Genomic DNA, 14,245 nt, shown 5'->3' on the forward strand with positions numbered 1-14,245 from the left:
GTGTGTCAGTCCAACATGACTGCTCAAGAGAAAGTGTGTCGAGCATCCGCACAACAGCCGTTTTTAAACACTCGGTCCGTCGGCGATACAAGGCGGCGAATGTTCGTTTCGTCATCGCAAAACTAGCCGCCTCCCGTGAAACAAGGTGACGCGAGCGTTCGTTTACTCATTGTAAATTCGCCGCCGCCCCGAAGAACAGTTTACGCACACGAAGGCACACACATTCCGAGGTCTGGAGCCGACGTCAGAGGGGAGTCGTTCCGGGTACCTCGGAGACATTCTGGGTTGCTCGTTGTCCTGCGACATAAAACGGCTTTCCCGCGGCAGCTTGCTCACGCGTAGCAAATCAGGTCCGCGCTGGGGACCTCGGGCACAATAGTTCGTCCGTCGAACCCGTTTCGTCACAACGGCGATGGGGCTGGTGGATGGAGGCGGTTTTCAGCACAAAGCCCGCTTCTACGAACGCAGCCTAGCTGCAGCGACGGAGAGTGGGATTGCCACCCAGTCGTAATTGGGTGGCAATTTTGCCTTGCAGCTCGCCATTCTTAACACTATTAATATTTTTACGCACTTTAAACCTTTGTATCAAAGCCTGAATATTCTGCCACTAACAGAATTGTTGAAACAAAAGCTATCACTACTTATTTTCAAGCTTAAACGTTATGACACCTTAACCTCGCCTTTTCCAAATTATTTCCTCAGAAATACTAACACAACCGAGTTTCCTGCAAACGATTATTTATTACTTCCCCGCGTTCGAACAAACTACGGAAAATTAACTGCTGTCTTCTATGGGACATCATTTTGGAATTCTACACCATAAGAAATTAAATCTTCATCATCGGTACACATGTTGCTATACCTCTACAAGAAATATCTATTAGACAAGTTATAAGAAGCATTGCACTAATTATTAATTCTGACATTTGTGTTTTTATATTACCTGTTGCTTCCGTATAAATGTGTAAATAATGTAAAACATATGTGTTTCTATTGTTCCTGCACGCATCAACTTTGCTTTAACTTATTGCGGCACCGCTTTGTACATTGATTTTGTTCCTCGGTTTTTGAATTCATTATTTTAACTAATTTCATGGTCTGCGCTATTTTTTTCAGTTGCATATGTTCTCCAGCTTAGACTAATTGTTGTATATTGTCATAAAATTATATATCATGCTTTCATTTCATTTGTTTGCTCTTACTTTTGTACTATTGGGTTTCCCCTAGCTTTTCTGTTAATATTTGTTGCTCACGCATGGCTCACGTTTTATAGCATGCTGCAATCCATACTTGATATGTACAGCATTAGGTGGTCCCCTGACAGTTTCATAACTACGGGGCCACCGAATGTAATAACATCACTAAGGCTATCATGTACGCAAGAAAATGTGAATAAACGAACTTGAACTTGTTGTGTGGCAAATATACACCCGAAAGGGTGTAACTGTTTTTAGAGTGCATGCACTCTAAAAAAAGTTTGCACCCTTTGGGGTGTATATCTGCCACACAACAATAATTAATCGTCATCTGCCTTGATGCGTTTCCTTTCTTTAACGCTGCGAGCCCGGTACTTTCCAGTAACGAACGGCACGCGCATTATCAGCATGACATAACATTCCCGACAGGAAAGTAGCGGGCGCGGCGTTTTCAAGAATGGAAACGCATCGAGGCAGATGACGATTATCGTTGTGTGGCAGAGATACACTCCAAAGGGTGCAAACGTTTTTTAGAGTGTGGCGGCAAATAAAACCAGCTCATAGATGGCGCTACAGCGTACGCAATATGCTGCCAAAGTGTGACCTGGACAGGCAAGCCAGCCGCCTTCGTGGATGCAGCCCCCGCAGACAGTGGCCTTTATGCGATGGCAGTGGCTGACGGGCAGGGCGTGATCCTCTACACAGTGACCATGAGTGTGAAAACCATACTCGAAGCGGATGAGGTTGCCATCGCTCAAGGCACCAACGTCGCCGGTACATGCTATATAGTGTCGGATTCAATGACGGTAATTAAAAATTACCGTACAAGATGTGTTAGTCACGCAGCCCAGCGAAAACTACGGTAGGTGACCGTCAGACTTCTCTGGGTCTCACGCCACGAAGGCAACCCGGGGAATGAAGCTGCCCACGTAGCCATCCGCGCACACACGAACCGAGGGAAAGGGGCAGCTCGCCCGGGTACTCATGAAGAGGCCTCAAAGAGCTATGGGGATAGGCCTAGACAGCAGCACTAGGAATGACGCGCATATCCACCGCCATGTAACACTCCGGAACAACACCAAGCGGTCGCCATCTGGAGGGCTCAGACAGTGTTCTGAGCCCCCGCAGGCTGGTGGTCATTCTCAAAGATCACAGCGTGCCCGGCTGCACGCATTGCGGCTTGACGGCAGTAGGGCACGAGGTCATAACGTGGGGGTGCAACCGTAACCCATCCCCGGGTGACCTCATGCGATCGGCCTCCTCCGGGAAGGCGTGGGAGCGCGTGCTCCGAACTGCAAACCATCTAGTCCAAGCCACGCTGGGAGAGTGGGTGGCGAAAGTTGCGGCCCCATGGGCCGACCCCTCCTCACCTTCCTGCTAAACTAAGGTTGCTACCGCCAAAGTGTGGCTTGGAGGCCAAAACCCAACCTTTCGTATCAACAAAATACTTGTTTGCCTGAACACGAAGACTGGGCCTTCAATTCTTCATCCGTATTTACGTCGCTCTTCGCTCGAAGCACATCTGGCCTTTCATAACAACACGCATCATTCTAACAACGCTACGCCACTCCATCCCATTTATTTTGCGAGCGGCCAAAACTTTGTGCATAGATTAGTCACGGCGTCCTGCATATCATTACGCGTAGGGGCACGAACAGAGCCTTCACTTTCCCGGTACACGAACGACCACGCGGAAATCGAACATGCACGCGAAGCGGGCAGGCTAAGCATTGACCGTAAAGCCAATGAGTGCCCGCGGTTGAATCCGCACGCACTGCGGACGGAAATCCATGCGACCGGATGAATTACGACGAAGTGCGAGTGTCGCGCGCGGATCTTGGACCGCTATGTACAAGAACACCACATACTATATTGACGCCGCCAACTACGACCTCACGAACTCCAAGGCAGTAACCACAGCCCTGGACAGCACACTCCGAGAACTTACAAGCGCCTCCATACGCTGCCACATCACCAAGGCCGAAGAAACAGCCACTGCGATCGCTGTAGTCGATCGCTCACAGTTCTGATGGATTCCCAGGCGGCTTGCCGCAACTACCTACAAGGGCGCATCAGCCAACCTGCCCACAGTATCATCCTGAGCGCGACAGACACTTGCAAGCATCCCAATACCCCACCCCCCTCCGATTCAGCATCGGATCATATGGACCCCGGGACACATAGGGCTGGAGGGAAACCAGGCAGCGGATAGGGTAGCTCGAGGGAATACGAGCCGAGCCCCCTCCAACTGCGCCCCTGAGGAACCTGTTCTCGTCGCGTGCGACTACTCGGCCATTTTAAACCGCTATAGATGACTTATTCAAACCTATTCCCCACCCCACCGAACACTAAATAAAAAGGAATCGGTCAGTTGGAGGCAAATCCAAACTGGCACGTATCCCAATTTGCACATCCTCAATAAAATACATCCTACGGCATACCCTCCGCGCTGTCCATGGTGCTCAGCTAAAGCCACTCTATACCGCGTCACGTGAGCATGTGAGGCCATCACTGCCGTACCCCCCATACAATACCATACAGCGGAGCGATGGGAGGAGCTCCTGGCCAGCAGAGCCTGGAAGATCAGCTGAGTCTGATTGACCGGGCCGCATGTTTACAATTGCTAGTAGATACAGCGGGGCGTGGCGTTTCTCGCGGCCCTCGACGTTTCTGCGCAGGCACGAGTAAGAGCGGGTGAGAGAGAAAATGTGGGGGCCGTTGCTCCTTGAACATGTGACTGCCTAGGCACTACGGTGGAGAAGTTTCTTTGCGCGTGTTGCGTGCGTTTGTCTCTAGGCGTGCCGGCATGGCGGTGTGGGGTCGAGTTTGTTTACACTCGGATGCTGGCTGCCGGCGCGGTGAAACAAGTGAAGCAGCACTGACGCCCCATTTGGTGATCGCTGTGTGTCAAGGTGCATCAGATTGATTATCTCACGGATGCGGCGCTGGTGCTGAGTCAGTCATGCCGGAATATAACTTTGTCGCGCCTTACGGCACTCCACCCTAAAAAGAAAAAAAAAATGGTTTTCCCGGGGGAGCGATACGGACCTGCTCTCCACGACTTTTCGGGAGTATTTTTGAGTGGTCCCGTTCGAGTGAAATAAATTCACAGCGCCTTAGCAACCACGGTTGAACGCGATTGCATTATGTCACGCCGTGATAATTATTGGCTTTGCGTTTCGACCATGTTAGGTTAGGTTAGCTTACGTTTCGTTAGGTTAGCGTAAAAGGCGTTAGGGTGCCGCGGCGTATTCTCACAGCGGTTAGGCAGTCTTTGCGTCTCGGCCACGTTATGTTAGGTTAGGTTAATGTTGCGTTACACTAGGTTAGCGTTAAACCCGGCGTGGCGCGGCGTGTTCTCACAACGGTCACGTCGTGAGCATTATTGTCTTTCTGTCTCGGCCTCGTTAGGTTAGGTTATCGTAAAACGCGTTAGGGGGGCGCGGCGTATTCTCATAGCGGTTGCAGGGGCGTCGAGAGTCGCCGGCGCCCTTTCGGCCACTCGCGTTCAACCGCGGTTGCTAAGGCGTTGTGCTTTCTAGTTTTTCAATATATGCGGATCGGCCTCTTCCACGGTCCCTACTGCTCCCACGGAAACATCTGTAATGTTATCACCTATTTTACCGCGCCGGCAGCTAGCGTCCGAGCGTAAATAAACTCGAGCCCACTCCGCAATGCCGGCACGCCTAGGGTCAAACGCCTACAACATGCGCTAATTTCTCATCCGTGGTGCCTAGGCAGAGTTATATATTCAAGGAGCAAAAATCCCCACATTTTCTCCACGGGCCGCCTTGCTTCCAGCTTGATCCCCCCGCTACCTCTTGGGTGCCCCGGAGATCCTGCGCCGCCTGCTTTATTATTACCTCAGGTGCTCTCCCGAGGCCTCCGTTTGCCGGTTACATGTTCCCTCCTGGAGCAGTGCTTGTAAAAAAAAAAATCTATCATCGCGACGAAAAAAAAGCGACCCGCGACTTAAACAACACCAGTGAGAACCTTGCCCCTTCAGACACAGCTATCACCAAATGGGGCGTCCGTGCCCACTGCCTCACCGAGCGGGCAGCCAGCGGCGGAGCGTAAACAAACTCGACAGCACTCCACAATGCCGGCATATATAGGGGGCAAATACATACAACACGCACTAAGAAACCTCCTCCGTAGTGCCTAGGAAGAGTCACATATTCAAGGAGCAAAGGCCCCCTGATTTTCTCTCTCGCACCCGCTTTTACTCGCGCCTGTGCAGAATTGTCTAGCATCGCGAGAAACGCCACACCCCGCTGTACCCACTAGCAATTATAAAAACGCGATCGGGCCCGCAGAGCGACAGCGGCAAGCGGAGCCCTAGACTGAGCCCCACCCCCATCGCGAGCCAGGAACCTCCGACCACTTCGAGTTTCTCCGCAGCGATATTACTGCAAATAAATAAGTTTTCACCACCACCACCACCACCTAGAGTGAAATACGCGCAGGGCGTCTCGATAGCGCACTTTGACATCGAGAAGCCCTACTCATGCGAGCCGCCGCGCACTACAGCGTCACGCTGCCTGCCGGTGCCTCTCTGCGCAGGGCGACGTAGCAGCTGACAGCTTTCAATGACGCGTGCCGCGCGTAACCGGAAGGTTCCAGCCTGCTGGCTTTGGCGTAATTACGCGAAGAAGAAAGGAGACACCTTGAAGCAGCGACACGCATTTATACAGAAAAGTCCTCGGCCGACAGGGGCAACCGGCGAAAGCAGACGCTCCGGACAAAACAGAACAATGAGCTGCCTCGGCGGTGCCTCCTCTCTCACTCTGCGCCGCCTCATTTGTATTGTGTGCCCACCGCCTTAGGATGCAACCGCTGCCATCGCGTCGGTGACCTTGGGCCACCATCAGCGCTTTGTTTTCGCTCACGTCGCGGTTGGTACTGGCCCGATAACTCGACGGCTACAGACTATGCAGATTTGCACGCGCAACAGCCGAGACCCGCTAGCAAGCAGCGCACATGCATCATGTCACGCTTGATCCTATGCCCCTGTACATGGCTCTCGAAACGCACACCATGGCTGAAACAAACCGCCTTACAAGCAGCGACAACGGTGCGCGAAATTACTACAAAAACCTTATTCGAGCACAGACCTTTTGGAATTTTATGCTGCTGCTTTAACTCCCCCCTTCTTGGTTCTCAACATGGCAACAAAAGGTGGTGAATATAACGAAATTAAATGTCCGAGAGCTCGCATTAGAGCAATATAATCGGAAAGAGATCAGTACATAGGCAAGACAAGAAGTTGCAAGGCAGCAGGTAATGTGTATGCAATCACTCAAGCATCATCTATTGAAAGAAGTTGCAGAGCTGCACACTTGCACTTTTTGCTCATGAAACCGAATATGGAAGATTGCTGACAGCATACCACAAATGTTGCATGCCCAGCAAGCCTTCTTTGCCATTCTTATTCCAAGTTCCTTGATTGCTGGATGCAATGCAATAAAACAACAGCAATAAACCTGGCCGTTAAATGGCCAGTTTGTGAACACAGTGGCTTTTCAATCCCGCTCCAAAAAGCAACAAATTTACATTTTGTGGTAGTGCACAAGCCTAGAAGCTCAACAGCTACTTCCTGACAGTTTCCTGCCTGCATGGACCAGACTCTTCAACTAAAAGGAGATATCCTGCTTTACCCTTACAATAAGTTAGCTTTATGTAAGTTACAAAACTCTCTCATAATTTTCAAGGTGGTCCTTAAAGGGACCACTAATACAAAACATTAAATCAGTTTAGGCAGATAAGGCATTCTATAAAAACTCTGTTGTCCTTAATTTCAAAATAATAGGTTCTTCAATTGAAGAGAAAACAAAGATCAAGCTTTCAGTTTTTGGATTTCACACCAAATCCCCATTGGCGGTATGTTGCTGAGACGTCATGTATTTCAAAGTATCTTTTTTGCATTTAGGCCGTGTTGGTTCAGCAAAAGTTCCCAAAACTCGCCACTTTCAGTATTTGTCTCTTTTAGTACACAACGTAGTCTATCTTTACTGCTAAAGAATAACTAGGCCCTATAAGATGCTGTCAAAATCCTTGACTTCACAGCGAGCTGTTGCGAGAACTTCAAGGAGGCATCACCACCCGTCCCTTGTTATTCTGCTTCTTTGTGTTTTCGATGTTGCAGAAGGGTAATTGTATAAGGGATATTGTAGAAGGAGTATGTTTACCTAGGTCAAGTAATCACAGGGAATCCTGACCATGAGAAGGAAATTCACAGAATAAAAATGGGTTGGATTGCATATGGCATACATTGTTAGCTTTTGACTGGAAGTTTACCACTATCATTGAAAAAAAGAAAGGTGTACAATCAGTGCATTTTATTGGTGCTGACATATGGGGCAGAAGCTTGGAGACTGACAAAGAAGCTTGAGAACAAGTTAAAGACGGCACAAAGAGTGATGGAATCAAGAATGCTAGGCATAACATTAAGAGACAGAAAGAGAGCGGTTTGGATCAGAGAGCAAACGGGTATAGCCAATATTCTAATTGACACTAAGAGAAAAAAATGGAGCTGGGCAGGTCATGTAATGTGCAGGTTAGATAACTGGTGGACGATTAGGGTTACAGAACGGGTGCCAAGAGAAGGGAAGCCTAGTCGAGGACGGCAGTAGACTAGGGGGGCGATAAAGTTAGGAAATTCACAGGCGCAAGTTGGAATCGGTTGGCGCAGGACAGGGGTAATTGGAAACCACAGGGAGAGGCTTTCATCCTGCAGTGGACATAAAATAGGCTGATGATGATGATGAATTTACTGATACAGAAGAAATGACTTTTCTCTTTAGTGCCTGTTTAAAAAATTGCTGGCAAAAGGTAAACTTACATTTGTACAGTTAGTGCATTGAAAGTGAAAATTCTAGCCAATCACTTTAAATAATGCAAGTACGTTGTGACAGAAACGATAAAGAATGTATTGTAGTAAGCAAAGAGGCTTTTATAAAGCATGAACACAGAGATGTGGCAAATAATAGATATGAAACATAAAGCAAGCCTCCAGTGACATTGAAGCAAAAGTACAGTGCCATTCCATCTGTACTTTCTACTGCTCTGTTGTGAAGTGCCATAGTTGTGCATATACTGTGAAAAGTTTACCATGGGGGGCACATACAGTAAAATAAAGTACATTTTACAAGCAGTTGTATAGCGCAGTGACTTGCATTTCATTCCAACTGTACATTTAATGTGACACCTAGACATTATTACTGTAGTTCTCAAGTAATGCCTTGTTAACATCTGGCTACTTGTAAACTTGCAACATGCTAATAACAAGCTTTCAAATCAGGAGGAGGCACTTAACTGGAGGAAAAAAAAAACATGATCCTCACATCACTTGTAGATATTAACATGATATTCTCTCTTATTTGGTGAGTAAGCTCTAAACACAGTGTTTTTTTTTTTTCTTGCGAAGATACTGCTGACATTCTATATACAGTACAATTTTAATGTGAACCTACTAACATTCAACCAAGAAAATCTTCAACCAGAAAAACATCCAATATAATCACGCTAGCATATAAGTAGTGTAATTATACCACAGATGCTTGTAAGTGATATATTTGAAAATCTCTTTTACAATAATGAACTTGTTTACACAACTTGTTCATGCAATTTCTTCACGTAATTCAGGTTAAGAGTACACAGTTGTAGTTATGGCAAAATGTTAAAATTCGAGCAGCATTACGTTTTCCATACGAGTGTCCACATTGGTAGCTTCTAGACAAGGATTAATTTGTATCCTTGTGTGCACAATTAAGAAAAAGTCAAGATGTTAATAATAGATTCTTGATGTCTGATGTATCCAAGCAGTTAAAACGTTCCTATTATTATCTAGCTGAAAAATGAAAGTTTTCAAGAAACAAGCTCACATGAGAGCTACAGCAACAATTATTTCACCTTTTCAGGCTTGCTGAAAGCAAAACTGCCTCAGAGAAAGAACACCTATGACGCTGAACACCTTCCCCTCCTCCTTCTTTTCATCCTGTTGTCACTGTCACCAATGGTTTGGCCCCATGAGCCGGTGCCTTGGGGTCAGCCTGCTTTCGTTTCTTCCTTCACTTCTCTTTCTTCCTTTTTACTCGGTAAGCAACTTAGTGTCTAATGCTGGTACTGGTAAACACCAAGAGTTTAAAACTTGTTGCAGAGCAGAAGGTATGCCTTATGGAATGAAGACGTAGATTTGAAGTGCCACTGGCCTAAACGCTCTAGCTTTCACTGAAAGAAGAAAAATGACAAATGTAATCTCCAAAGTAATAAACAGGACCATGCTAGTGGCAAAGTTGCCAGTGTGAAAAAATGTGGTTGTGGTTGGTAGAATCAATGTTGTAGACACTCCTTTTCTAAGTGATTTTTTTTTTTTCAATGAGACCTGCAAATGTGAAATATGTAGTTTAGAAGTACTTGTTGTTGGGCGAGTTGGTACATATTAGCGAACATTGTTTAACTGCGCGAATAAACGAACCACAGAGACAGCATGGGACAAGGACTGCGCCCGTCCTTGTCCCATGTTGTCTCTGTGGTCCGTTTATTCGCGCAGTTAAACAATGTTCGCAAATGTGAAATAATTGTTTATGTAGCTTTCAAATGAGCTTGTTTATTAGAGATTTTGTTGTTCAGCCAAATAATGGCAGAGACCAGCTTCAAACTGCTTGACTGCATCAGCCACCTATGGACAATAATTAAATAATACACCCAGCTTCATTAATGATGCACAAAACAGTGCAAACTACTCCCTATTCAGAGGCTACCGATTTGGACACCTGAATGGTAAACAGAATGTTGCCATGATTTATACTGCTCTAACTTCTTTTCAATATTTGATGCAGATCATCATTTAATGACCTAACTGTAGCAGATACACAACAGTACACGGCACACATAGGGCCAGACTTGTGTGGGCCGTGTGGTGTTGCCCACAATATTGCTATCGCATATCTTTTGCACCCCACCTAGCTCAACACTAACCTGAAGAGCTCCTAAAATGCATAACTGCAAGCCACACTGAAAGCAATGACAACTGCATCTAAAAGTGCATTCCAATGTTCAACATATAAAAATGAAACAAAATGGCAAGCCATCACGGCTATACCTGCATTAATGCAAATGTTTTTGCCACTACAACCTAAAATTTATAACATGGAAGGAGGTTGGCCAGCAAGATAACTTTTAACTTAATGTATGTTGCATACATCAAGTAAGCACTTATAAGGATGCCATTTATTAGTCACAGTTGGTGCTTGAAATGGTATTAAGCATTGTACTGGTGACAACCGCACAAAGAAAGGAGCAGGTTTCATGGGATGTAATTTTCTATGGATGTTTAATGGATAAACCTGCAGAAGTGAACTTGCTAAAATATACTTGTGGGTGAGCACACTTTAAGATGTTTTTCACATCACATTTCTCAACTATATTGGCAGTATGAGCAGCTCGAATGCCACAATGCCAACTAAAGGCCCATCAGTGATGTGCCTCAACATGAAGTTCACCATTTGAAAGTATTGCTATAAGTAATAAAGAATACAACAATTGTAGAGCAGAGCACCATACAGACCTCTAATGCATCTATTCGATTTTCATAGACAGTTTCTTATTAAAAAAAAAAAGTTGATCGCATGCACGTGATAATACCTCGGCACCTGGGCAGATCCAGGTCAGCCTCCACGGGGGACCCTCATCAAAATATACAGAGAAGGTTAGGCCAGATGTGCGCTTAGTGCTGTCGGCGCTGATGTGTTGGCATTCTTGGGAAAGGGGTGGGTGGAGGGAGGGCCTCTGGATCCACCACTGGCCGTGCCTAATTTTGACACCATGTTGGTTTATAACAGCGCCAATGTTGATGAACATGTTGGCTCTGTGAGCTTAATTTACAAAGTTGGGGGGCTTTGAAATCTTGAATTAATAAACAGCAAATAGAAAAAATAGAAACCAAATTAATCACCCAGATTAATTACTCATCTGCAACTATGCTATAAAGCGAAGTGATTATGCTGAAGTGCTCCAAAGATGAGCAGCAAGCCATGTAGCCATGTGACATGCAATGCTAGACATCAAGGCTGGTGCTGCAGACAGCACTCAGGCAATCATTTGACTAAGCAAACACTGCATGAATGACATTCCCAATGTATTAATGGCATGAAGCATTTGTAATCATGCCACAAGGTCCCACATAATTAAGTGATCACAACTCTGCAACATGATTGTGACTAACAGAAAATTAAGCCCTTTGGATACTGTTACTCTTCCCTGCAACATGGCACACATATGAAAGATGTCCCACTCATTAGGGCTGCTTCAGGTATGAGTGCATCTATATATGCCCAGAATTTTATTGCTCATTAGGGGAAATCAAGTCAGACGTTTTCATTTCCAATGGCTACCAACTGCTATTTGGTCATAACAGTGCACACCTCAAGCCACAAATATTTAATTGCCTAAGCACAAGCTCCTTTTCCAAAATTTACCAAGTTTCAATGACCTGTAATAATAGCCAACTGTCCACTTTAATGTGCTTAATCAAAAAGACAAAAGCCAAGCAAAGGCTCCTTCAAGTTAACATTAGTACATAAACTAATGGCAACAATAAAAATTCAAGTGAGACCTTGAAGGCAAGATCCAGCACTGTGTTACAGTGGACTTGCAGCACATTTTCTAGCGCCCTTTACTAAAGACACAATTTGCAAGTGAACTTAAGTCTGCATCTGCATATGGTGAAGCATTCTAGAGTTTTTGAGATCTAAACTGCATACAGTATGGGTGCAAAGCATCACTACTGTTTCGATATGACTACAGGAGCAACTGCCAGTATACCTATGACTGCACCGCACATAAATGGTTTAATTTGCTTGCATGAACACCTAGCACATTCCTATCAAATATCATACAAAGGTAGTTGTTATGTTTTGATGAACCAATATGATCTGCATCCAAAACCAAGTTTAGGCTAGGCCCATGGCAAGGTGCAGTCAAGCCCGTTTCACATGGTGCGAATTTGAGTTTTCACACTTGCGAATTTGAGTTTTCACACTTGCGAATTCGCAGTTGCGGCAAATGGGCCGTCGGACCCTTCGTGCATGCGATTTTTCGATGTTCCGAATGCTGAACTCTGCGAAAACGCACATGCGGCAAGGACGGGGAACCAATCACAACGCGGATGGCAGACATGTCACTATGGCTATGGTGCTGGTAGCCACCATGCTATGACCTTCCTACTTAATTTTTGTTTTGATAAAGTAACGCACTCAAACACAAAGTACTTTCACGAAAACAGTTTGTTTCACTTTGTTCTTGCTGAAGCGAACTGACGCCAAGAATAATTCAGTCCTCCTCTGGGTGCTCACAAATGCGAAAATCGCAGCTGCCGCACTCGGTGCATGCGTGAAACGGGAATGTGAAGTTCGCCTTTGCGGAAATCGTAGCTGCGAAAAGCGCAGTGTAATATCGCACCATGTGAACTGGGCTTAACACATTGCCCATTCCACAAGCCATCGAACAGGTGATTTAAAGCCTTTGCTATTGCATGGGCACAATACAATCACCGGAGTTATGCATCGAATAGTAAAGGATGCTTCACCTGTGCTAGTGCTCTTTTGGCTATCCGAAAATCCAGCTCAAACTCAAAAAAAAAAAAGATAGAAAGAAAGCTCGTCATTCATTCCATTTATCACTGTTGTGCGTTGTGCGGTGACTGTACACTCAGTCACCGCACAACGCACTGCGTTATGTCCTACACTTCACGAAAGCCCAAAGGCAGCCTTTCAAAAACATAAAACACACTTCGTTGGCAGTAAACTGCGCACGCATGCAGACCCGCGGTTTTATGCAATAACAGCGCCCAATCGTGGTTATTGAATGCTAATCTGCACATGGCGGTCCTGCGGTTCCAGTTTATGATCGCAGATGAATATCAGGCAGAAGAAAGCACAGCCATTCAGATTGGGTGAAGAATGCACATTTACAGGGGGAAAGAAGCAGTGCTGGCATTTAGAATCACTAGATATATACAAAAGCAATCTGACGCTGACAGCTTTCTGCAAAGGTGTTCTGCAATGGCATCTAGCAGGGTAGCTTTACAACTTTAGCATATTGAAATAGACTCCACGCAAAAGAAGAGGAAGAGGAGTTAGAGATTCTGCATAGCACCTGACAACGAGATCAACAATCGTGAGAGTAACACATGCCTATCGGCCATATCGCGCAGACATTCTCGACATTGTGGACACCATATGACAGAAATGTGAAGGAAAGGGATACTTCGCTTTCTTGGCAAAGCATCCCCTTGGTGCCAAATGTGGCAACCGCGATATTATGAGCTATATTAAACAGCGACTGCAAAAACATCAAGATATAGAAATACTCACCCATACGCAGAGTGGTTCTTGAAACATGAAGTAAACGATCTCCAGCAGCCGTCGTATGCAGTGATGCTCTAACAGAAACTGTTCAAGCGTAAGCTGATGGTTGCTCACAAAAGTAAGGTTCCCCACAGTCATGGTGGTATCAATATCCGTAGTGAAGTCGAAGTTGAACGTCGCGTTGATCTTCCATTCCAGCTGTGAGGTGACTTGAACAGCATAATAAACAGATCCTGATAGCAGCAAGACGCTGATGACCGTGTACGCCTGCAAGCTTGGCAGGGGCAACCGATCCAACAGTACTGCCGGCATGCTTGGCTCCAGGCTGGGTTCGTTACTTGGAGATCACCAAATATCGAGAAACGTCGGCATTTCTCTGTCTCGAAGAAAGGAACGACAGCCACTTTCTAACCTGACATCATTTTTTCTGCACCAGACGTCGAACGCTGCGCGAGAGGAGATCTAAGTAATACTACGCTGATGAAAATAGAGCACGTTTGATTCTGGGGCCGCAACTCGTAAATTTAAAGCGTTTGGCCAGTTACGAAAGAAAGTAAGTTTCTTTTTTCTCGCACAGTAAACAAGTCCGTGTACACGACGTACAAAGGCTTTTTTGTGGGGCGTACTGCGAGTCAGAAATGCATCACGTTGCGCCGCAGGGATTCTCCGCACTACTTCCTG

The 14,245-nt window shown here is 46.0% G+C and overlaps 1 protein-coding gene across 1 annotated transcript in view; it reads right to left on the bottom strand.

Moving 5' to 3' along the window:
• LOC126545558 (E3 ubiquitin-protein ligase AMFR-like) overlaps window positions 1-14,244 on the bottom strand; it is a 194,026-nt gene extending 179,782 nt beyond the window's left edge. Inside the window, exon 1 of the mRNA XM_050193475.3 lies at window positions 13,571-14,244. Within this exon, the coding sequence (XP_050049432.1) occupies window positions 13,571-13,876 (306 nt within the window). The 5' untranslated portion in view covers window positions 13,877-14,244. The remainder of the gene's footprint in view (window positions 1-13,570) is intronic.
• Between the last annotated feature and the right edge of the window lies 1 nt (window position 14,245).

Source organism: Dermacentor andersoni, chromosome 1, assembly GCF_023375885.2.
Source record: "Dermacentor andersoni chromosome 1, qqDerAnde1_hic_scaffold, whole genome shotgun sequence".
Lineage (NCBI taxonomy): Eukaryota > Metazoa > Arthropoda > Arachnida > Ixodida > Ixodidae > Dermacentor > Dermacentor andersoni.